The sequence below is a fragment of the Petaurus breviceps genome, unplaced genomic scaffold, assembly GCF_028583685.1.
Source record: "Petaurus breviceps papuanus isolate PSGF00001 unplaced genomic scaffold, PetGlider_PUasm1.0 185, whole genome shotgun sequence".
Taxonomy (NCBI): domain Eukaryota; kingdom Metazoa; phylum Chordata; class Mammalia; order Diprotodontia; family Petauridae; genus Petaurus; species Petaurus breviceps.
Window position 1 is genome coordinate 38,440,195 of NW_027185797.1, and position 24,540 is coordinate 38,464,734.

The 24,540-nt window shown below is 54.7% G+C and overlaps 3 protein-coding genes across 5 annotated transcripts in view; 2 read left to right on the forward strand and 1 right to left on the reverse strand.

The window, feature by feature from the left end:
* Positions 1 to 9,792, forward strand: part of CADM4 (cell adhesion molecule 4) — a 26,389-nt gene extending 16,597 nt beyond the window's left edge. Inside the window, exons 3-11 of the mRNA XM_069088225.1 lie at positions 1,565 to 1,631; positions 2,522 to 2,668; positions 3,024 to 3,176; positions 5,629 to 5,763; positions 5,972 to 6,136; positions 7,324 to 7,414; positions 7,808 to 7,980; positions 8,220 to 8,348; positions 8,696 to 9,792. Coding sequence (XP_068944326.1) covers positions 1,565 to 1,631; positions 2,522 to 2,668; positions 3,024 to 3,176; positions 5,629 to 5,763; positions 5,972 to 6,136; positions 7,324 to 7,414; positions 7,808 to 7,980; positions 8,220 to 8,348; positions 8,696 to 8,805 — 1,170 coding nt within the window. The 3' untranslated portion in view covers positions 8,806 to 9,792. The remainder of the gene's footprint in view (positions 1 to 1,564; positions 1,632 to 2,521; positions 2,669 to 3,023; positions 3,177 to 5,628; positions 5,764 to 5,971; positions 6,137 to 7,323; positions 7,415 to 7,807; positions 7,981 to 8,219; positions 8,349 to 8,695) is intronic.
* Positions 1 to 24,540, reverse strand: part of LOC138161883 (serine/threonine-protein phosphatase 2A 65 kDa regulatory subunit A alpha isoform) — a 454,863-nt gene that overhangs the window by 163,008 nt on the left and 267,315 nt on the right. The window lies entirely within an intron of this gene.
* On the forward strand, positions 10,827 to 12,879 carry ZNF428 (zinc finger protein 428). Of its 3 annotated transcripts, none has more exons than XM_069088886.1 (3): positions 10,827 to 10,968; positions 11,880 to 12,084; positions 12,234 to 12,879. In XM_069088886.1, exons 2-3 carry the CDS (start codon positions 12,009 to 12,011, stop codon positions 12,743 to 12,745), a joined length of 588 nt encoding a protein of 195 aa, XP_068944987.1. In that variant the 5' UTR covers positions 10,827 to 10,968; positions 11,880 to 12,008; the 3' UTR covers positions 12,746 to 12,879. The 3 variants fall into 3 exon arrangements, with proteins under 3 accessions (XP_068944987.1, XP_068944988.1, XP_068944989.1); XM_069088887.1 differs by lacking the exon at positions 10,827 to 10,968 and adding an exon at positions 11,037 to 11,287; XM_069088888.1 differs by lacking the exon at positions 10,827 to 10,968 and adding an exon at positions 11,445 to 11,615.

The following is a 24,540-nucleotide window of genomic DNA, read 5'->3' on the forward strand; positions in this document are numbered from 1 at the left end:
ATCCATGGGAGGAAGCCCTGGGTTTGGGTGACAAATGGGGGTGGGAGGGAGGAGAGAAAGGAAGGAAAATGTCAGGGGGGAAAACATCCAAATCCTTCAACTCTGCAATTCTAAGGGCTGGAGGGAGAGGAGGAGGGTCAGGACACTTGGGTCCTGATAGGTCTGGTAAAGCCTGGGGGATGAGGATGCCTGGGTCCCAGAGGTGACTGAGCTGGGGGTGGTTAATGCCGTGCGAGGCAGCTCTGTCCCCGCCAGGACAAAGCAGGCTTTCTCTCCCCCAGGGAGGGAGATAGACAGACCTATTCGTTCCCTACTCCTCATGGCACCAGGGAACTTTTTCCTCCATAGTCATCATTACTCTTCAAGAACTGAGGCATTCTGGTGCTCAGTCCTGCCAGGACCCAGGTAGCCTGACCTTCTATTGCTCTCCAACCTTCAGGTGCCCAGGCTAGTCAGGGTGCTTCCTGAGTGACATATTGGGACACCTCGGGGGAAGCCTCCTAAGAATCTCCGCCCCCGGCTTGGGCTTCAGCCCAGCATCTTGGGAGCTCAGGGAATCCCAAGAATGCGGGGGCCACAGGGGGTCTTTGTGTGACTCCAACTGCTGACTCAACCTTCCCACCCCCACCAACCTTCCTCTGTCAGACCCAAGAGCCTGGGTCCCTTGAGGAGCAGAACCTGGGGGTCCAGAAACCTGGATCTCTGACTGGATAAGAGCCTGGTATTCTTGGTTTCTGGAAGGCTTAAATTAAGGACATCTAGATCCCTGGGTGATTCAGTGATTGGGAACTCAAACACCTGGAGTCCTGGGAGTTTGGAAATCCATACACCGGAGTCCCAGGAAGACTAGATGTTAGAGTCCCTGGGCCCTTGAGAGACTAGATGGTAGAGAGCCTAGATACCTGGTTGCCTTAGAGGCTGGGAAGCCAGATACCTGGTCCCTGGTAGCACAGATGTCTAACTCCCCATGATACCTGAAGCTCAAACTGAACCCCAGCCTGAGTCTGTAACACAGTGGGAGCCCAGGTACCTGGGTCTCTGAGATGAAGGTGAAGGGATCTGTTCAGGAGCCTGGGTAATGTCAGTAAGGGTCCCCAAGCTGGAGATGGAAGGCGAATTCAGTTGTCTGGGGCCTTGAAGTGGGGTGAAGGGGCGTTCAGGCACCTGGGTCCCTTAAGGGAGAGATCGGTTTGGGTGCCTGGGTCCTTAAAGTTGGAGGGGGAGGAGGAGGATCTGGCGCCTGGGTCTGGGAGACTGGGGGTGGAGGGCAGTCGGGAGCTTGGGTCCCTGGAATACAGGCGCCTTTACACCCAGAGCTGGAATAATCGGGGCTTTGTGCAAAGGATGCTCCGGACTCGGCCATTGATGGGAGAGGGGGGGGCCGGGGAAGTAACCCCTCCCGAAACCCAGGGGGGGTTTTTTGGAACTTTGGGAGTTGGGGGGGGGGGCGGGAAATGACCTTCTCCGCTGAGCGACCTTGAGCCTCCCGCGGGGATTCGCTGACTCAGCGTAAGGCGCGCGCCCCCCTTCTCTTTCTTTTTGATCCCCCCCCCCCGTTCCCTAGGATCGGTCCATCACCACGGGAACCCGATTGGTGACAGCTGGGGCCCGGATGCCTGGGTCCCTGTGGAGTCGGGGCTGGGAGCGGGGAATCAGGACTCCTGGAACTCAAAAAAAGAGTGGAAGATAGGGAAGAACAATGCTTGGGTTCTTGTCCCTTTCCTTCTCATCTCTCTCTTTCCCCCTCCTCCTTCTGCTGCTCCTGGGGCTATCTCTATGGCAATGCCCCGGCGCTGTCAACCCAGCCTGAGGTTTAAAGGGCCCGCGCCCGGAGCCTGAGCCCTCTGGCCCAGCCTCCTCCCTAGGGCCTTCAGTTTCGCCCCTCCCCCTTCCCGCCCCCACCCCCCACCCCCCACCCCCCACACGCACTCCCAATGGACACAAAGGCTCTAGGGACATTAACATTCCTGCCACGAGCCCAGCTTGTTACTGAAACTGGGAGGGAGACACACAGAGACCCCCCAGGGACGGGAGGGGGATGGGGCTAGGGAGGGATGGAGGGGAAAGATGGAAATGCAGATGAAAATGAAGATAGGGTGGGATGAAAACAGTGATGGAGCATCTGAATTGGGGAGGGGAGGGAAAGAAATAAACTGGAGTATAGGTTGGGGTGAGCTGTGGAGATAGGGTTTCTACATAAATAAAAAGAGTAAAATTGGGGTGGAAATGTAGTTAGGGACAGGGTGGGAATGGACTAGAGATGGGGCATGTTTTAGGGGTGGAGAGAGGAAAAAAAGAGAAGAGGTTGGATTGGTAGAAATATGGCTGGGGATAGATATGAAGGATGGCTTTGGAGCCAGGGAAGGGAGATGTATTGGGTTGGATTGGGAGATGAGGAATAAGGTGGGCTTTGGTTTAGCCGAAAAAATGATGAAGGTATAGGGATGATCAGAAATGACTGAATGGTAGTTCTGCGAGTGCCTGTAAAGCCTGTATATCTCAATGTACTTCTGGTGACCAGGGTCGGCCCAGGGGGTGCAGACTGAGAATGTGACTGTAGCAGAGGGTGGAGTGGCAGAGATCACCTGCAGACTACACCAGTATGATGGGTCCATCGTTGTCCTCCAGAACCCAGCCCGGCAAACACTCTTCTTCAATGGCACCAGGGGTGAGGCAGTCTGCGTGCCTGGGGCCCTGGTGGGGTGGGAGACTAGGAGATCTGGAAATCTGGAGCCCTGGGTGGCAAGTGTATCTGGGACAAGTCCCTGCAAGCCCCAGATGCATTCCAGTCCTGGTGTCTAAGCTAGGGAAGGGAGGATGGGTCAGTGAAAGGATTAAAAGAGGGGAGGGGAGAGTGTGGTTTAGGGTGGGGAGCCTGACAGAGATGACAATGTAGGTTGGGTCAGTGGAGAAAGGAGCCAGTTGTAGAGGAGTGGGAAGACAAAGTTGGGGGGGGGGTTTTAGGGGCAGCAGGGAATCAGGGCACTTGGGTTTTTTCTCATCCTTCTGTGATCTCCTCCTAGCACTAAAGGATGAGCGGTTCCAACTGGAGGAATTCTCCCCCAGAAGGGTCCGAATAAGGCTCTCAGATGCCCGGCTAGATGATGAGGGTGGCTACTTTTGCCAGCTGTACACAGAAGACACCCATCACCAGATTGCAACCCTCACTGTACTTGGTAAGCCTGAGAGATTTTGGACCCTGCATAATTACCTTTGAATCTCTGTGACCTCAGACCTTTGGTTTGTGTAACCTCAGACTTGTTACCTATCACCAGTTTGATCTCTGATCAGAATTATTGATTCACATGACTTCCAACCCTCTGCCCTCTGATTGTAGACAAGGTCCTTGATGCAATCATCCATTTACCCAGAAATTTATGAAATGCCTACTGTGTGCAAGGCATTGTGCTAGGCAACTGGAATCTAATCAATCAATAAGCATTTGAAAATATAAAAAGAAAACCAAAACAGACACTGCTCCTTAAAGAAGCTTGAATTCTACTGGAGGAAGCCAAAATATGCATTTCTATGGATAGACAGCAAAGTGATGCCATAGTGAACAGAATGCCAGGCCTGGAGTCAGGAAGACTCATCTTCCTGAGTTCAAATACAGCCTCAGACACTGATTAGTTGTGTAACCCTGGGCAAGTCACTTAACCCTGTTTACCTCAGTTTCCTCATTTGTAAAAATGAGCTGGAGAAGGAAATGGCAAACCACTCCAGTATCTCTATTAAAAAAAAAAAACCCGAAATGGGGTCACAACTGAACGACAGCAATGGATAGACAACAACCAGCTGTCTCAAGGGCACCTTGGATGGAGAAGGCACTAGCAACTGAGGGCACCAGGGAAGGCTTCCTACAGAAGGGACACAGAAGGGACACGAGTTGCGTCAAAACAAACCAGGCACGGGCACCTAGGTGGAGAAGTGAATAGAGCACTGGCCCTGGAGTCAGGAGGACCTGAGTTCAAATCCGGCTTCAGACACTTAACACACACACACACACACACACAAAACCCCTAACCGTGTGACCTTGGGCAAGTCACTTAACCCCAATTGCCCTCCAAAAACCAAAAAAAAATTTTTTTAATTAAAAAAAAAAAAGAAACAAGGCACTCCAAGAGGCAAAGATGAGGAGGGGAAGACTTCTAAGCCCCCTTCTCTGCTCTGATACTGTCACCACCCCGGTGCAGACCCTCATCACCTCCCACCTGGACTAGCCTGCTGGCATCTCTACCTGCCTCAGCCTCTCCTCAGCCACCATAGTGATCTTCCTAAAGGACAGGTCTGACCATGCCATCCCCCTACTCAGTCAACTCCAATAACTCCCTCTCACCACTAGCATCAAATATAAAATCTTCTCTTTGGCATTCAAAGCCCTTTGTAACCTGCTCCTCACCTCACCCCCAGACACACACATAGACACAGACATAGACACGCAGACACACACACACACACACACACACACACACACACACACACACACACTTCCAGGATTCTTATACCTTCAACTCCCTCTCTGTAAGTTCTGTGACTGGTTTCCTTCCTGTTCCTCACCCAAGACATCTCCCTAACTCAGGAATTTTCTCTGGCTGTCCCCCATGTCTGCAATGCTCTCCCTCTTCCCCTCTGCCTTCTTGTTTATTTTGTTGTTATTGTTTGATAAGGCAACTGGGGTTAAGTGACTTGCCCAAGGTCATACAGCTAGTAAGTGTGTCCAGTGTGTGAGGATGAATTTGAACTCAGGTACTCTTAACGCTATGGCCGGTGCTCTATTCACTGCACCACATAGCTGCCCCTCCTGCTGCCTTCTAACTGCCTTCAAGTCTCAGCTAAAAACCCTCCTTCTATGCCAAGTCTTTCCTGATGCTCCTTAATTCCAGTGCCTGTCTTCTGTGGCTTGCCTCCAATTTGTCCTGCCTCTATGGAGTCTGGATGTCGTCTCCCCAATTAGTTTGTGCACACTTGGAGAGCATGGACTGCCTTTGGTATTTGTGTTCCCAATGCTTAGCACAGTGCCTGGCACATAGACATTCATGTTTATTAAAGAGGCAGAGGGGCCAGACGTTGCAAAGGCACAGACATGGTAGATGTAGTGTCATGTGTGAGGAAAGGCAAGCCGTCTACTATGGCAACCATAGATGGAGACGAGGAGTTACAAGTGTTGCAGATGCATAAAAAAGCATTACTCTCTCCCTTCATGGAGCCTACCTTTCATGGTGGGAGGGGAAAATGTGTATGAATAAGTAAATTCAAAATGTACACAAAGTAGTAGGGGGAAGGAGGGAGGCATTAACGATTGATGGGTTCAGGTCAAGCTTTTTGCAGGTGAGGGTTTGGAAGAAGCACAGGTGAGAAGCTTGGGGTCATCTTTGAGAGATGGGATGATTTGTGTGGGGAATGGGTAAAAGGGAGATTGTGTACTGCCAACCCTCTCCCCAAAGGGGAAACTGAGTCCCAGAGAGCTTAGGTGACCTGCCCAGTCACCTGGCACACAGTTGCTTAATATTTGTTGGCTGAGTGACTAGTAAGAGCTGAAATTTGAACCGACTCCAAATCTGGTTGGAGCATTTTACCTGCATCCCCACTGAGAGTGGGTGCTGAGGTCCCTTCTATCTCTTGTTACAGTGGCCCCAGAAAACCCCATAGTGGAAGGTCGGGAGCAGGCTGTGGAGGGCGGCGAAGTGGAATTGAGCTGTGTTGTGCCTCGATCCCGACCTCCAGCCATGCTTCGCTGGTACCGGGACAAAAAAGAACTCCGAGGTCAGAGGAAGCTGAAGGAGGGCCTGGGTATTTGGGAGAGGGAAGGGAGGGGGAAGGAAGCTGGGGAAGGAGAAGGGAAATGGGACAGTACTGCCAGGAAATGGTCTTGTCAGTTTGGCCCCTTTCTCTGGAGAAAAGGGGTGATCCTCCAGGGCTGGGTCATAGGGGAATCTGAAGAGGTGGATCAGGAACTGGCATCCCTGGGCAGGTGTGGACAGTCGGCAAGAGAATGGGAAGGTGTGGAGTGTGGCCAGCACAGTGCGATTCCAAGTGGACCGGAAGGATGATGGTGGTATCGTGACATGTGAGGCTCAAAATGCAGCCCTTCCTCCAGGCCACAGCAAGCAGACTCAGTACGTGCTGGATGTCCAGTGTAAGTGACCAGGCTCTGAGGGAGAGGGCAAATACCCAAAACACAACAGACCAAAGGGTGTCCTAGCCTGAAGGGATTGTGGACACTATTCATTTTCACTTCCATTTTTGATGGATAGGGAAACTGAGGCTCAAAGAGGAAACCTCAGACATCACTGAACCTACCTCTAGACATTTTACAGATGGAGAAACCAAGGCCCAGACAGCTCTAGTGACTCACCTAAAGTCACACAACCAGCTCTCCCCTGGTCACAGTCTAGTTCAACCTCACCCTCAGGAGTGACACAATCTTAGCTCTCAGCTTCACTAAGTGTGAGGCTAGGTCAGAGACTATAAATGACAAAAATCATCAGTCCTCAGGAGATTTCCAGAATCCATTTTGGTCCAGTTTAGGAAGGAAGTCTGCATCAGAAAGACCTTGGTCCTTAATATGCCTGACCCCCCAGATCCAACTCTTGAAGGCTCCCCAAGCCCCAGAACATTAGAGCTGAGCAGGCTTAGACAGCAGCTGGGGAAAATGGGCTGTATTTGGAAGCAGAGGACTTAAGTTTGAATGCCAGTTTCACTACTTACTTGTCCTTTGTGACTTTGAGCAAATCATCGTGTTTCCATAAACCTCATTGTCTTCATCTAGAAATTGAGGAAGTTGGACTGGGGTGCCTCTGAGGGTCCTTCCAGATACAAATCTATAATTTAAAAAAGAATCACTAGCATTTTACATATCATTTCATTTAATCTTCACAACAACCCTCTAAAGCTAGGTGCTAATATCCTCATTTTATAGATGAGAAAACTGAGGCTGTTACTCAGATATCTGAGGCAGAATTTGAACTTGGGTCTTCCTGATCCCAAGACCAATGCTCTCCCTCCCCTCCCTCAACTATGCCACTCATCGGCCTACCATCATCTAAGGCTCTTCTCTTTATTTGAAGGAAGCCAGACAAGGTTAAGTGACTTGCCCAAAGCCAGGAAATATCAAAGTTCAAGGCTTAGAAGCCAGGTTTCCTGATTCCTGGGTCAGCCTTCTGTCCTCTACCACCTGGTAAAAGGAGACAGCAGGGTTCTGCCATCTAGGGATGCAGTGGGATGCAGGTCTGGGGAGGAGGAGAGAAGGCTCTCCAACTCTACCTGGTATTTATTTGCTGGGCTTCCCCGGCTTTGACCTTCCTGGTTCTGTTCTGCTCACAGACTCCCCCAGCGCCCGGATCCACGCCTCCCAGGCTGTGGTGAGGGAGGGAGACACGTTGGTGTTGACTTGCGCTGTCACAGGGAACCCCAGGTCAGAGAATAGAGTAGTTGGGATACTCTTAAATGGGTTGAGCTTGGGGGAAGTGGTCTGAGGAAGGATTGGGTGCCTGGGTCCTACACGGTTTGTGGGATGCCTGGGTCCCCAAATGATGGGGATAGGAAAGTCTGTGGGATTGGGATGCTTAGGTCCCCTAATGAGAAAATGGACTTGGGGATCAGAATGCCTGGGTCCCCGAATGTAGGGAGGGAGGAGGGTTTGGGAAACTGAGATGTCTGGGGACTGGAGGTTTGGAATGCCTGGACCCGAGAGTGGGGAAGGGAGGTCTGGGGGGATCGGGACGCCTGGGTCCCTGAAGTCCCAAAGAACAGAGACTAGGCTGGCCGGCTGCCTGGGCCCTTGAGCTCTCTGGCCCCCTCCTCGCAGGCCTGGGCAGATCCGGTGGAGCCGGGGGAACGAGTCGCTCCCCGAGCGGGCAGAGGCGGTAGCAGAGACGCTCACCCTCCCTGGCCTCACCTCCCTAGACAACGGCACCTATACTTGTGAGGCCGGAAACAAGCACGGCCAAGCGCGAGCTCTTTACGTACTGGTGGTCTACGGTGAGGCACTAAGGGGACTTGGGTTCTGGAGGGGTCCTGGAATACAAGTGGGACGGGACTGAACACGGCAGGGGCACGAGGAGAGGGGCGGGAGTCTGAGCTAACGCCCCTGGCTTTGCTGGGGGGCGGGCCCGAAAGCTACACGAGTTTAAAAGGAGGGGGGCGGCGGGCCAGGACTTCCCCGGAGTCCACCTGTCCCCGCGTTCGTCCCAGTAATTGTGCCTTCCTTTGCGGAGCAGACCCCGGCGCGGTGGTGGAGGCACAGACCTCAGTGCCCTATGCTATCGTGGGTGGCATCCTGGCGCTGCTCGTCTTCCTCATCATCTGTGTCCTGGTGGGCATGGTCTGGTGCTCCGTGCGGCAGAAGGGTGAGTTGGGGCGGGGCCGGGATGCCTGGAGGGATGGTGCTAGGGAGTCATGGATTGGCGAAAATCAGACGAGGCGGGGCTTGTGCAGAACTGTAGAAGGCTGATAAGGTGAGGGTTGGGGGCCGTGTCTCGTTTCCGGGTGGCTTTGTGCTTCTTTCCCAGTCTTAACCTGCTCGAATTTCTTGCGTCTCTGTGCCTTTGGTCACCCGCTCTGTTTTCTAAACCTATCTCTGGCCCCGTGCTGTCTCTCTGTGCATAGCTGTCTCTGATACTCTGTGCTTCTGTCTCTGTGGCCCGTTTCTCATTCTCCATTTCTCTCTTTGCCCCCATTCCCTTACCTTCCACAGGTTCCTATCTCACCCACGAAGCCAGTGGCCTGGATGAGCAAGGGGAGGCCCGCGAGGCCTTTCTTAATGGGGGCGATGGACATAAGCGCAAAGAGGAATTTTTCATCTGACCCTTCCCCGTGTCCCTGGCCCTGGCTCTGGCCCAGGCAGGGTCTCACCAGTCCAGGACGGAACCAGCAAAGACTTTGACCTGGGCCAAGGGTCATTTGGAAGTTTTCCCCACCCCTAACGTCCAGCAAGACAGGGAGGCCTCACCTGGGCCCTAGTGAGGGAGGTTAGGACTGGGGGCCAGATGTCGAGATGCCTAAGGGGGTGGGAATGAGGAATCAGGACACTTGGGTCCCCAAAGGGGCAGGGAGTGGGGGATCAGTGTCTCGAGTCCCCTAGAATAAGAATACTTGAGTCCCCGAGAAGGAAGAGGAGGCCTGGGTCTCTGATGGGCCAGGGGCTGGACACTTGGGTCCAGGGTGGGGGTAGGGGGTGGGAGTAGGGGTAGAGACTGGGGGAGGGGGGTGGCAGGGTTGGGGAGCAGCCTGGGTGGGGGTAAGGGACTTGTCTTCTCCGGGATCCCTCCCTGGGCGCTGTGCCAGCCATTGTGAGAGTCCCACAGACACGGGGACTGCTCTTTGCAAAGCCATGTTCGCACGGTTGGGGGGGAGGGATGGGGATTCTGTGTCTTTGTCATAACTCGTATGGGAGAAGGGGGCCTGTCCCCCTCTCCAGGCCCCACTCCTGCCCACAGCTTGGGCTCCCCCCACCCACCACATGCCTCCCCTGGATCCCCTCTCCCCCAACCCCCAGGACTCCCACAGGGCTCTCCCCCACCACTCCATCCCTTCTCTCCTTCTCCAGGCCTCCAGGGGGAGGGGCCCAGGGTCCACGTGTGCGTCTCTGTGGTTTTATATATAATATATTAAAAAATGAAAAATCTGTATTAAAAAAAATCAGATTTCACCCCCCACCACCACCACCACCACCATGATCCACCCCCATTCCAGGCCTTTTTCTTGTAAAAACACGTTTTGTACGGGGGGGGAGGGGGGTACGGAGGGGGTGGCAGCCCCACTAACCACCATTAAACTAAGGAGAGATTAAGAGACTGCTCGGTTGTCTGTCTGGGGTGGGAAGGAGGAGAGTGGATTCGGAGCCGAGAGGATGCCCGCCTGGAAGGGCGTAAGGAGGGATGTGGGAAAAGCCTCTAGAAAGAGAGAAAGTGGGGAAGAAGCCTCGGGAGCTATTCCTGGGGGGCTGCGCAGAAGAGGGGGAGAGCGGTGGAGTCCCCCGCGTACACATGGAGAAGGGGGGGGGGGGGGTTAGGCTGTGGGACGTTCCCTAGGGGAAGGGCCGGATGCGCCGGGCTGCAAGGCGTTCCCTGGGGGCAGGGAATGGCGGGGGTTGGGGAGGCTGGACTGGTGATCCCCCAGGAGAGATGCCCCGGGGGAGGCCCAGAGGCCAGGCGGACAGTGCTCGAAGGGCAGTGAAGGGAGAGGCCCTCCCAGGGTCAGGCGGAGGGAGCACCCCCAGCTCGAGGCGGAGTCCTGGGCATGGCCCCCCCTCCCCAATTCCGCCCGTCGCCCTGCGCATGCTCTCTGGCCCGGGCCACAGACCCCCACCCCCCACCCCGGCCTCTGCAGAACCGAAATGCAAATCTCTGCGCCCCGGCGTGGCCCAGCCCGGAGATATGCAAAGCTGACCTCCCCACGGTCCCCTGCACGTGCGTGGGCAGAGCCGCTCCCCCAGCAAGCCCCGGGCGAGCGCGCTGCGGCCACCCAGGCTCCGCCCCCCGCCCAGCCCAGGCCTGGGGGCTGCAAGCACGTCACTGTACCCAGGGGAGGCGGGAGAGGACGTGGATCCTACTGCACTAGAACAAGGACTCAAACCCCAGGCTCTCTAGCCCCTGGCCCTCCCCGCTCTAGTAAAAGGACGCACCACCCACCCGCCCTCCGTCATGGGTAGGGGGAAGGGAGAGCCCCCTCCCCTAGCAACCGACCCGAGGCTCCGCCCCGGCTCTACCAAGCCCAGGAAGAGCGGGGGAGGCGGGACCCTCCGGGGGTCTCGGATGATCTGCTCCTGCCGCCGCTCCCCCCCCCGCACCCCGGCCGGCATGGTCCGGCCCATCGCGCAGGCGCTCTGGGGCCCGCCCGCCATCCGCTCCGCGTTGCCCCCCGCCCGCCGCCACCGCCGTCGCCGTCCAAGCTCGCTCTGCGCAGGCGCCGGGCCCCTGCGTGCTGCCGCCGCCGACCGGAGCGAGCGGAGCGAGGTCGCCAGCGGTGGTGAGTGCCCGGGGGAGGGGCGGGGCGCGCGCGCGCGCGGGGCATGTCGGGAGCCCGCGGGGCCGCTTCCGCGCGCCCTCCCGCCGGCCCCGCCCCTCCCACCGTCCTGGGAGTATGGCGGCGCCCCGGGCTCTTTGTCCCGGAGCACGCTGGGGCACACGGTAGCGGAGAGGGGCCGCCCTGGGGCACCCTGGGAGCTGGGGGCAGTCGGCCCCGCTGCATTGTGGGAAACGGGCCCTAGTGCCCCGGTGCGTTCTGGGAGCTGAACCATAGTGCCCAGCTGCATCCTGGGAGCCTGTCCGCAGTGCCCCCAAGAATGGTGGGTAGTGGGCCACACTGCCCCAGTTTGTTGTGTGAGCTGAAGCAAGCCGACCCCGTGCGTCGTGGGGCCTGGCCCTCCGCCTCAGTGTCTCCTGGGAGCGGGAGCAGAAGCGCCCTGTGCTTACTGGGAGTGGGAACAACATACCATGGTGCATTGTGGGACCCCCCCCCCCCGGGTCTGGTGCCCGGAGCAGATCCGCGTGCGAGCTGGGCCAAGGTGCTCTGAGCGTCCCGGGGAGTTCACTGACACCCTACCGTCCATGCACACATGGCCGCCTCGTGTCCTGGCCCTAGTGCATCCTGAAAGCACTGCATTCATTCATTCAGTGAGCATTTGTTAAGCTCGTCTCGGGACATGAAAGGACCTTGCTGTCCCAAAGCGTTCTCAGTCATCCCTCCCCAGGAAGGCCTTACCGACCCCCTCCCCCCCCAGTCCATGGGCACAGGGGCGTCTCCTCTGGGCTTCCCCTTCCACCTCAGTTTCTCCTTCAGTACAATGTCCCGTTATAATCGCTCCCCAGAGAGGCGGCCCAGGACGGTGCTGCCCCAGCTCTACCTGAATCCCATCTCTCTCTGCTGTCCCTGCCCAGGGTTGGTGTGCAGGCTGGGGCGGCTGAAGAGAAGAGGCCCTGCTGTGGAAAGCTGGCTGGGGGGGGGACCTCCTTCTTGCTGTTGCTGTCACCCCTGGACATCCCCCCTCCGCACCCCCTCCCGCGGCCATGACGGAGACCCGAGAGACTGCTGAGACTGGGGGCTATGCTAGCTTGGAGGAGGAGGATGAGGAGCTGTCCCCAGGTGAGGTGCTGAAACCTGGCTCTGCCCAGACGGCCTTGGCCAGCCTCTGCTCGCACTCAGAGCCGGCGTTCAGCAGAGGCTTGTGGGGGGGGACCAGCTTTAGCTCCCCAGGCCTTGCTGTGACCTCGCGGCCTCTCCCCTCTTGGCAGGCCCAGAGCACCCCTCCGATTCGGACTATACTCTCTCCGAGCCTGACTCAGATGAGGATGAAGAGGAGGAGGAGGAGGAAGAGGAAACCACAGATGACCCAGAATATGATCCTGGCTACAAGGTGAAGCAGCGTCTTGGTGGGGGGCGAGGGGCACCCTCGAGGAGGGCCCCTCGAGCTGCCCCACCCCCAGGGCCCCCACCCCAGCCCTGCACCCTGTGTGGCCGCCCACCCCCAGGGGAGGGGGCCTCGGCCACCGGGGGCCCCCCCTGTCGGCTCTGTCGCCCAGCCGCCCCCCAGGCAACACCCCCTGCCCGAGCTGCGGCTCAGCGCCAGGCGGGGGAGGAGGAGGATGAAGAAGAGGATGAGGACGAAGGGGCCGCCTCCACTGGAGGTGATGGGCTCCCAGGGGATGAGGGGGGTGCTTACCACTGCACAGAGTGTGAGGATTCATTCGACGACCTTGGGGAGCTGCACGGCCACTTCATGCTGCATGCCCGAGGGGAGGTGTGAGGCTGGCCTCCTTAGAGGGTGGATACAGGGCTGAGAGGAGGGGTCACTGGGGGACGCAGAGCCGCCAATTAAGTCTTTGTCTTCTGGTCAGTAGCTGTGTTAGGGTTCAAATAAAGCCAGATTTCTGTGTGTGATGTCTGTGCAAGTGTGACCCTCAGCTTCTGGCCTTCCACATCCCCTTACAGAGAATCAAGAATCTTGGGGCAATGGACCAAATCTTAGATCCACAGACTCAGCACTTTAGAACTGTGTTCTTCTCATCTGGCGGTCAGGGACTCTTTCCAGTCTGACACCTTTCCCCTTAATCCCGTTTTACATATGAGAAGCCTGAGGTCCAGATAGAATGAAGGCAGCAGGGTTAGGGCTGGAGCCCACATCCTCAGACTTGGAAGCCACCGGTCTTGGGTGTGTAGACTCTGCAGCATCACACAGAGAGTATTCATTAGACAGATGCCAGGGGAAGGCACTCCAGAGAACTGGGGTGGCTTAACAGCTGTGATGGGCTTGGAGGCAGGTGGGCTCATCTTCCTTCCCCTGGTCAAATACAATGTGATGGGGAGGGGGTGGGTAGCCTCTGGGTGGAGAAAAGGGCGAGTGTGAGAGAAACTCTGGAGATAGACCTGACTAGGCTTGGTGACTGAGGGAAGAAAATGAGGTGGGAGTGACTGAACATGTGAGCTGGCATGGTTGGAAGGATGTGTCAGGGAGGTCTTGGGCCAGCAGATAATGGGGTCACAGTGAGTTTGTAATGTCTGTAGCATATCTACTTGGAAATGTCCAATTGGTGCCCAGACACTGGGGGCAAGAGCCAGAAATGGAGACCTGGGAGTGGCTTTGTTGAAGGCAGATGTTAATGCTAGTGCAGCACCCTAGGAATTAGTCTCAAGCCTTCCAGGAACAATTTTGTTTAACATGAACACCAAAGCCATTTCTAACTTGGAGAAATGTACAGATTGGAATCAGTCATCCCCCATGACCTCTGACATGACTGTCCCCAACCAATTTCAGATCACTTTTATGGGAATCCTGAGCAGATAAAAGCTTAGTCCAGAATCAGGCAGCCATACCTCTGACCCCTTTCTTACTTGGGACCTCTTCTAGAATCTAGAGAAATGGGATTTCTTCCTATAGAGCTATATATCCAGAATACAAGGTGAAGAGACTTGTGTGAGTTCCCCTCCCTTAGGGTGGACCAAAGTCTGATCCCTGGAGGGGATGGTCAAACCTTTGACCAGCATTGTAGTGGAGCCTTTACATGGGGGTGAGGAAAGGGTCTCTTGGGTAGGAGATACTCTGTTAGGCTCCTCCTTATTCCCCATAACTCTGTCACCAAAGGAAGGCTCTCTTTCCCTTTGTCCTGATCTACGATAACCACCTTTGTAAGAGTCTTTTCCCAGGAGTCTGAAAAGGACTTTAGTGAAAATCTGCATTTTTTAATCCTAGAGAAAGTTAAAGATATTAGCATATGCTTTCACCACACAGTCATCATGAGAGTCTAAAATTAGCATCATTAGCCAGTCAGTCAATTAATATTTATTAGACATGGAAAATAACCAGGACTTCTGTAAACCTATGGTTTGTCAGGTCATCTAATACGTGGGGTGTTCAGAAGAACCAGCTCCTCTGGTGCTAGGGCTTGCCATGTCCTTTTGAGGGCTGCTTCCCCCTTGGGGGTGTCCGCTTGTCCCCCAGCTCTCACCTGTGGCTCCAAGATGCTTCATCATGCACAGTGGCCACAGCTTGGTAAACCATGTAGGCAGGCAGACTAAACTAGGTTGAAGGCACCTGACAGGCCTCAGACCCATCCAGGTATTGGGCAAATGTCCACCCCTAAGCACCATGATGGGTGGATCCAGTGGTCATGAAGGAGCACTTAGAGCTTGGTCTTGAAGATGCCCAAGTCATGCACTGCACCCAGGGCCATCACCAGTCCTGACTTTTGTCCTGCCACAACTTTGATGACTGTGGAAGAGGACATGAGACTGGGGGCTTTGCATGTCTGCCTCACTGAAATCCAGTTCAGGCATAATTAGAACAACGTCTCCTTGGAAAGTGAAGGATGAGCAGTAGCAATTGCACGCCTCCTGTATGCCAAGCACTGGATTTAGGGATAGGAATGCAAATATGAAAAAGGAAAGATCATCCTTGTCCTGGAGAAGCCTGCTGTCCAACAGGGAACTTCATCACTGGCCTTCACTTTCCCCTCAAACCCCAAGGATCTGGCTCCCAGCCTTACCATTCCACCAAAGCTGCTCTCTCCAGGGTGACCAATGACTCCTTACTTGCCAGATCCAGAGGCATTTTGCCAGCCTTCATTCTAGACCTCTCTGCAGCCTTGGACACTGTGGAGCATTCTCCCCTCCTTGAGACTTTCTTCTCTCTAGGTTTTCAGAACACCTCTCTTTCCTGGTTCTGCTCTTGTCCCTCTGACCTCTCCTTCCTGTCCCCCTTGCTGGCATCGCCTCCAGATCTCACCTTCTGACCACAGGTCTCCCTCAGGGCTATGTCCTGCACCCTTGTCTCCCTCTAGATGACAGCTATCCCTTCCACTTAGCAACTTTCCCCTTCTTGGTTTCAGTATATTGTGGGATGGCATAAGGAATTAAATGGGAATTTGGGGGGGAGTTTTGCAGAAGCTACAGACTACATACAAAGGTCAGTAGATGACACAGAAAAAGTTTAGAAACTCAGAAATGCATAAAATATATGTATAGTATTGTATAATATCAACATATTTTATCTTTCAATATCATGATAATTCAGATTTCTCTGGTTTGAAGGGAGGGCCAAAAACATAGCTTTTTCCATGTTGGGGAAGAGGGGCACTATGTCCCTCATCTCAACCATGTGGAGGGATAACTGTACTTCCTGTGGCGATCTCATCAGCTCCCAGGGACTCAATTAGCATCTCTATGCTGATGATTCTCAAATCTACCTTTCCTGTGACAAACTGCTGACCTCCAATTCCTCATCACCAACTGACTTTCAGGCATGTGGACTGGATGTCTAGGAGACGTCCAAAACGGATCTCATAATCTTCTATCCTGCTCCCACCTCCCCTATTACTGCAGAGGACAGCCCTCCTCCTGCCTCCCAGGGGCATCACCCTGAATTCTTCACTTTCTCTCACTGTCCCTGGTAGCCAGGGTGCTGCCAAAGCCTGTGGATGTCAGGAGCAGCTGAGTGGCCCAGAGGGTAGGGCACCAGGCCTGAAGTCAGGCACACTCCTCTTCCTGAGTTCAAATCTGGCTTTAGACACTTCCTAACTGTGTGACCTTGGGCAGGTCACTTCACTCTGCCTCAGTTTCCTCATCTGTAAAATGAGCTGGAGAAGGAAATGGCAAATGTCAGGATTGAACAGCAGCTGATATCACCTTTGTAACATCTCCGATATGCCCCTTGTTCTCATCTGACATTGCCCCCATCCCGGGGCAGGCCCTCATCAGTTCACACCTGGATTGTTGTCCTGGCTGCCCGTGAGTCTGCCTGCCTCAAGTCTCCAGTCCGTTCAAATGCTTTTCCTAAAATGCAGATCTGTTTGTGTTAACACACACACACACACACACACACTCACTCACTCACTCTCAGTGCCTGTTGCCTCCAAGAGCAAATGTAAAGTGTTTTGTTTGCCATTCAAAGCCCTTAGTAACCGTCCCCTTCTACGGCTCCCATCCTCTTACACCTTACTCCTCCACTTGTACACAGGCCTCAGGACTGATGTGTGAACAAGATCCTCCCGTGGCCCCAGACAGATCCTTTGCATGATCCTCTGTTCCACCTCCTGACCTCCCTGGCTTCTGCTGATTCCCAGCTAAAGTCCCACCTTCTTTATACAGCAAGCCCTCCCCAGCCTCTCCTAATTCTAGTTAATCACTTCCTCTTTATCCCATATATGGTTTGTATGTGTGTGTTTGCATGTTCTCCCCCCCTATTAGACTGTGGGCTCCTTGAGGGCAGGGACTGTCTGCCTCCCTTCTGTCCCTAGCACTTACCACAGTCCTGGTGAGGTGTAGCCGCCTTCCATCCAGCTGAAATGGCCAGCCTTTCAGCCTCCCCCCATTGCACCCAGTTCTCTCCCTAACCCCCTCCCCATGACTGCTCACTGGGCTCTTATGTGCCCTCCTTCACCCTCCTCTTGAGCCTTCATTCCTGCTTCTTCCCACTTCTCTTGTAGGCATGGATTGGAGTTGCTCTTAGGCTACCGTCCCCCTCCCTTCCAAGGCCCAGGCAGCCAGTTTCCCCTCCCTAGTGGCAGGCGCCATCTGCATAGGTGACAGCCCATGTGTGAGTCAGCCCCGGGCCTGGGCTTCCAGATCACAGCTGTAGGGCAGCCCTCTGCAGCAAGGCCTGCAATTTACAGATGAGGAGACAGCCCTAGGATGGTCAGCCTTGCCTGAAGTCCTCCAGGTGGTCTTTGAGGTCAGCTCCTCTGACCCAGAGGGCTGCTCTGTTCAAACCCCATGCCCCCTACTCCCTCCCAGCCTTTTTCCTCTCCCTCCGGGCTCACCTCAATAACCCACACAGGACTCAGATGGGCAGCCCCATCCCATTGTCTTCCCCCTTCTTGGACTGTCACATCCACCCCTGGACACCAGATCCTGCCTTTGTGCCCTCTCTCCCCTGATCACCATAAGCTAAAACCTGGAAAGACAACTTCCAAGTGTTTATTTACCCAGGTGCAGGCAGTATAGATGCAAATTCGGACAAAACACATTATGCTTTCCTATTCATCAACAATTCTCATTATGAAGTGAGGTGATTTCTATTATGTGCTTTGCAAACCTTCCCATAATGTATAAATGTCAGCTGTTATATTATCATTAGAGGCAGTGGATAGAATGCCAGACTTGGAGTCAGGAAGGCCCAAGTCCACATGTGGCTTGAGACACTAGTTGTATGACCCTGGGCAAGTCCCTTAACCTCCATTTGCCTTAATCCACCAGAGGAGGAAAAGGCAAACCACTGCAGGGTCTTTGCCAAGAAAACCCCTCAGACAGTATGGTCCACAGGGTCATTAAGTCAGACACGACTCAATGACTGAACAACAAAATCTTATTCCCCAGTTGTCTGACCTGTCTTCTGGGCCTGGCGTGCTCAGTTGGAAGAGCCATTAGAGATCGCCCCCTGATTCAGCCCTCTGTTTTACAGATGGAGAAACTGAAGGCCCAAGCGTCCAGGCATCTTGAGCCCAGGCCCTTCTCCTTGCAGGCCCAGTGCTCTTCCCTCTGCATTAGGGACCAGGGACCCAGGGCATTTCCTTTTCTGATGTGGGATTTGCTCCCCAGGTCCTTGGGACAGAGCTCCCTCTGAGACAATAAGGAATCCCATTGGCACATGATGGCAGCCTTGGCAGTGCCCAGCTGACATTCCTATGACTTCTAACACTTTCCGGGCTGTGGCCAAGAGAAATGGGAGGACATCCCCACATACGACTAGGCCAGGGCTCCTTTCTGTCCCTTCAGACACCTTTCAGATGGTTAGCCTGAGCCCAAAGCTGTGACGGGCGTCATCCAAAGTTACACCTTTGTGTAACTTAGAGACCACCTAATCCAGCTGCTTCATTTTATGGCAGAAGGGTCTGGCTTGAGCCAGTTCAGCAAGCGCAGCTCTAGGCAGTGGGCCCCAAAGACAAGGTTCATGGTCCACGCCTTCCTTCTAGGGCTCAGAGGGGAGGCACACAACACATATCAAGTATATGACAAGGAAAATGGAGAGATCCCTAATGAAGGGAGGGAGAATGAATCAAGGAAGCCTTCATGGAGGAGCTCACTCCTCACCTCAGCTCACTCTTGAAGAAGGCATGGATTAGGAGAGACAGCTCCAATTTCATTCAACCAGAATTTATGAAGAACCTCGGAGAGGGCAGCTACTTTGCTAGGCTCTGTGGATCCACCCACAAACACTGCAGGTCCTGCCTTCAAGGGGCATCATCTTACTGAGGGGGAATGAAGTGATTTGGGGGAGTGGGCACACCAACAGCTGGAGGAATCAGGAGTGGTCTTTTGTAGAAGGCATCAGCCAGACTAGGAGCAGATGTGAGAGTGGAGGGGATTCCAGGCAGGAAGAGGAGCTGGAAGTCTGGATCCGGCCCATAAGTCCGTCTGCCTAAAGTAGCATGTGGATCAGCTGGAGGGCAGAGGTAGGAGATGTGTGTCTGGCCAAAGTCTGGGGTAGTCAGACTCCAAGGGCTTTCAAGGTCAAATGGAGGAAACTGTTTTATGTTAAATGCTGTAGGGAGCCAGAAAGTCTTCCTGAGCAGAGGAGTGATAAGATCAGATCATTATTTTAGGAAAATATTTTTTCATCTGTTTAGGACACAGGTTGAAGAGACTCATGGGAGGGAGTCCAAGGGGGCCAGGAAAGAAGCCATGTAGCTGGTCTAGGAGAGAGTTGATAGGAGTGAAGAGAAGGCAGTGGACATGATTTTGTAGAAGTAGACTTGATTCTGGGGAATGAGGGCAAAGGAAGAGTGGAGCTCTGTGTGACTGCAAGGGCAGGGCTGCCCTCCATAGAAAGAGAAATCCCGGAGGACGGGTGGAAGGTGGGCAAAGGAGCCCTGTTTTGAACAAGCTAACTTTGAGGTACCTGAAGGATGTCCAGCTGGAGATGCCCAGTAGATAGCTGGTAACAGGGTTATAGCTTAAGGGAGTGAAGAGGGCTGGCTATGTCAGTTTGTGAGTCACCTTCCTACAGATGGTCATGGAACCTGTGGAAGCTGACAAGAGAGAAGGCACAGGAAAGAGCCCTCAGATACGCCCAGGATTAGGGGGCTGAGCGTGGGGCTCCCATGATGAATCAGCAAAGGAGACTGAAAAGGGAGAGGTCAGACTGGTAAGAGGGGAACTGGGAAGAAAGAAACCTGGGGTGGAGAAAGTATCAGGAGGAGGGAGGGGTCATTTGAGTCAAATCCTGCAGAGGTCAGGAAGCATGAGCAATGAGAAAAAGCCTTTGGGTGTTAAATCAATTGCAATGGTTCTTCCACAGTCACCAACAATCTCTTAATTGCCATGGAAAGAACCATTTCCATTGATTCATGAGAGAATGAGAGAAGAGGTGAGAGTGCTTTCCAGCCCCAAGCCCCAGGGGGCTCCTGCAATTGCAGAGAAGTGGGAGGTGGGGGGGCAGCTAGATGGGGTAGTTTACCCTTCATGCTTGAAGCAGTAGGATATGGTCATACCTGTCCCATGACAAGATTCTTTTGATAGCTATGTGAAAGGCAAAGGGAAGCCAGGAAGCCTCTTAAAGTGGTAGAGGTCAGAGGTCCACCGAGATCCTGCCCCAGCACCATGGCCAGCCACATGAATGGAGTAAAGGGACTGGTGCAGAGGTTGGGGGGAGTGGAATAGAACAAAGATTTGGCAGCTGATTAATTATGGAGCCTGGGGGAATGAGGAGTTGGACATGATACCCAGGTGACAAAGCTAGGGGGATGGGAGGAGGGCCCTCAGCAGAGAGAAGGAAGTTGGAGAAGAGGTAAGGAGGGAATCCATTAAGTCTGAGATGCCCACAGGAGGTCCTGCTGCTCAGAAGAGGAGGGCAGGAGACATCTGCAGGGAGGTGACACTTGAATCCATGAGAACTGATAAAGTCACAAGATGAGGGCCAAGGACAGTGTCCTGGAGAGTTCCCACCCTTCTGGGGCATAATATGGATGATAATTCGGCAAAGAAGGAACCACATGGTGGGAAGGGGAGCCGGGAGAGATCAATATCACAGCTGCCATGGGAGGAAGATGGGCTGGTCAGGATCAGAAGCTGCCAAGGAGTCATCTACAGGAGTACAAACTGGGAATAGCCTATTAGTGAACTTGGAGAAGGCCACTTCAGCTTTGGGAGGGAAAGCCAGGGGCCAGGAGGAGCTGGGTGTTTGTCAGGGAAAGGGAGAAGCAGCTTTGGGTAGCTTGAGGAGTTGGTGGGATCAAGGGTTTGTGATGATGGGGTAAAGCTGAGGGTGTTTGTAGACAGCAAGAAAGGTGATAGGGAGAAGGCTTTGTGGCTCCCCACCAGCTTCCCAGGGATCCCTAATCTTCTCTTGCTCCATAATGGGTTTCTTGTTAAAAGAGTCCTTCCTTCAATAAAGCCTCAATCTGCCACCCCTGGGAGCCAGCTGCGCCCTCTGGCAACACAGCCTCATCCATTTACAACCAAGATGGACAGAAAGGCCTTTATTGCAGAGGAAAAGCTGAGAGATTAGATGATTTACACCAGGGTCACACAGGGGAGAGCACCAGAGCCAGGATTCAAACCTAGGGCTCCAACCTCCAATCCAAGGCCAGCTCCTCAGACTTTTGTATGATGATGACTTAGGAGCCCTGTCTTCTGACTGCCTGGACAAACCACTCCTTACTGCAGCATTCCTGAGTCCTCAGGACCCCTGGTGGGCCACAGGTAAGATGGATCACAAAGGATCAAGCAGGAAGAGAACACATCCAGAAAGTGCCTTTGATTACATTTTCGTCAGGGAAAAAAACAAAAGACTCAGCACAGATGAGTTGCCGATGGCCCTCCTGGGTCTTCCCAAGTCTAATGCCTGCTGTCCTTGGCAGGGGAGAGCTGGCCAGCCCACCCTTTCCCTCCCAGCTCCTTTTATATGTTGTCTTCTCCTTTAGAATAACCAATCATTGATCAATTAAGGCAAGGCTCAATGCTAAAAGTTAGGGACACAAAATGAGAGTCCCTGCTCTCAAGGAGTTTACTGTCTAGTGAGAGAGACAATAGACTAAAGGAAGCTGAAAAGGGAAGGGTGGTGGGGGAGGGGTAGGCAGGGCATGGCATGGCAGACACCTCAGAGAAGACCCAAAGGGATGCGGCCAGGTGGGAAATGGGGTGTTATGAGCTGGGCTTTCTCCTTAAATGGGCTCCAGCCTCCAGTTAGAAAGACAGAGGAGGGTGAGGGGCACCAAAGTCACCAGGATCACACAGGCCATTCCGGAAATGAGGGGGAGAAGATGGAGATGCCTTTTTGCTTATGATTGCATTCCAGCCATGGAAGTGATGGGGTACCTGGGGTCTAGGTCAGTTTGTGAAACCAGTCTGTGAAATTGTAACTGAAATTTGTATTGTAAAATTGTTATCTGTAAAATTCCTTTCCCAACCTCCGACTCTGCCCCTTCCCCCTATCCGCACTAGGCCTAGGCAACACCTTGGGAATCCTTTGTTCTTACTTAATCCCTCATGTCTCCTCGAGTCTGGCCCAAATCCTCATGTCTCCTCAGGCCTGGCCCAAATCTTATCTAAACTATCTATGCATTGAGGTCCCTTCCCTCCGGTCAGCCCAGACAATGGCAGCCTTACCCTTTAAAAGTAAAAGCATGTACCCCTCTCACTCGCAGGTCCCCTAAAGGACTTTTGCCCGCTGTAATGGCGTATTAATAAACTTTCTCAACTCTAACTCCAAGAAAGGCTGAGCTGAATTCTTTCCAGACGCCCTGTTGAACCTATCGGGATCCCGTCCCCCCCCCCCCAACAGCAGGGGGCCTGGTACATATGAAGTGCTTATCAAGCATTCCCTATCCATCCCCAGTCCATGTATCTACCCGCCCGACTGTCCATCATGTATCGTGTGTCCATCCTCCATCCATCCCCCATCCATCCTTCTAGCTCTTCCTCTTGGTCTGTAGAATCTCAGATTCTAAAGAGGACGTCTTCTTGCCCAGTATGTGAACAGGAATCCCCTCGACGTCATGCCCAACAAGGGGACATCTGGCTTCACCTCGGGCAGTTCCCTCCCTCTGTCCCAAATATTAAGGACATCTCTCCTCTAGGTAACACTGAAGGTTCACAGTTGTGTTTTTGTCACAAGCCTGCAAAGTCAAGTCAACATGCATTTATTAGGCACCTGCTATGTGCCAGGGACTCTGCTAAGCAATGGAGAGGTAAAGTAGGCAAATCATCATTTTTGAGCAGGAAGAAACCATAGAGACCATATAGCTGAACCCTGTTATTTTACTGAAAGGTAACAGCTGGGTGGTGAAGTGCATAGAGCTTCAGGCCTAGAGTTAGAAAGACAGGAGTTCAAATCCAGTCTCAGGCACTGAGACTGGAAAACAACATGTTTCTGAAGGGGAACCTGTCTCGAGAAAGCGGAAAGGCCTTTCCCAGTTAGCTGACAAGCACACATAGACAGCGCACCGAGGCCGGGTGCAGAGAATGAAACAATCCTCGCTCCCGGGGAGCTTGCAAACCAAAGGGAGAGGCGCCAGGCACAGCGCAGACACGGTGACCGCTGCCTCCGTCTCCGATGCCGCTCCGGGTGGGGGCGGGGAGAAGGCCAGGCCTCGGGAGGCGGCGCAGCCGAGCTGGATTCCGGGTTGATTTCCTTTTGCCCCCAGTGCTGACCCGGCCTGCTCTCCTTCCTTACCCAGAGGCATGGCTCATACAATGCTATAGAAGCGTTGTTATATCATACCAATTTTCCCTGTGCTCGGTGCGGGCAAAAAGCCCAGATGTGGGCTGGGGGCCGGCCCGGACTGGTGGGCCACCCTGCAGCGCTGTGGTTGGCCGGATGCCCCAGGTCTCACCATCCCCGAGCAGCGCTAAGGGCAGGGGCCGAGGCCAGGCCCCTTGAGGGGCTGAAGGGATGGCCTACCCATGCCCCTGCAGCCACTTTGGGCAGTCAGCTCTGCGCTCCGACTTCTGCAGGGCCATAACGCACCTGAGAGATTGGGGGATAGGGGGTCCTGGAAGAAGTTCCGGAGGCCTGTCCAGGGAGAGGGACCAGGCCGGACGTCAGACTGCAGGAGAGCCCCCCTTTTACAGATGGAGAGCCTGCGGCCCAGAGGGCGGTAGGGAGGCTGGTCCAGGGCCCGCACACAGGCCTGGCCGGACGGCCCTTACACTTCCTGCCCGGTGACGGGGCGGACAGCGGGGCCGGCCACTGCTCTGTCTTCTCTGTGAAAGGGCGCCAGCGCCGCGCCCTCGGACTGTCCGGCCCGTCCCACACCCCACGTATTGGGTTCTCGGGCTTCAGCCCGCGAGAGACGCGGGCGGGCGGGGAGGGCCTGGGGATGGCCTCACGCACGGACCTCGCCCTGCCTCAGTGTCCTCGTCTGTAAGGTGAACCGGAGAAGGAAGTACCTTCTGCGGCCCGGAAGGACGAGGCCGGCCCGAGGCCGGGGCTCTGTGCTCCTTCTCTTGTTTATGGGGGTCCCTCCCCGCGGGGCAGCGGTGCCTGGCTCAGATCGTCCGAGACGCGGGGCTGGGGGCTGACGGGGAGACCCCCCCCCCCCCCCCCGGGCGGGAGCGGGGGGCCCGGGGCCCTCCCCCAGCCCCAGCCCCCCCGGGCTGACGTCACGGCGACCCCGCCCCTCACTGGTGAGGCACCTGCGGCCCCGCCCGGCGCTGCGGGTAGGGGGGGGCTGCCGTAAGGAGAGGGACGAGGAGGGCGGCTGTGGCCCCTTCCTGCTCGGACCACCTGGGAGGGGGGCTGCGGCAGGCCGAGGGCTCCATGGCGCCTCCGGCCCCCATCTCATCTCACCCCGCACTTTACAGAAGGGGAAACTGAGGCGGGGGGCAGGCAGACAGAGGCACTGGAGGAGCCCGGGGAGAGGCCGGATCTTCGCTCCCGCCCTGACCTTTGACTCTCTGTGACTTTAACACGCATGACCCTTCCTGGCTCACCCAACGATCCCCCCAGCAGTTGACCTTTAACTTCCACTAGGACTTTATTCTTGACTTTCGACCCCACGTAACTGTCACCTTTGATCGCTCGATGACATCACTTGTTTTTGACCCCACGTGATTCCACCCAGGTGGCTTGAGCCCCACAAAATCCCCAGGGGTTCCGCCCCGTAACCT

Bases quoted from the DNA above. Each gene is read 5' to 3' on its own strand.
- ZNF428 (XM_069088886.1), top strand. From the start codon at position 12,009: ATGACGGAGACCCGAGAGACTGCTGAGACTGGGGGCTATGCTAGCTTG. The intron at 12,085-12,233 runs GTGAGGTGCTGA...CCCTCTTGGCAG, and splicing joins GGATGAGGAGCTGTCCCCAG to GCCCAGAGCACCCCTCCGAT.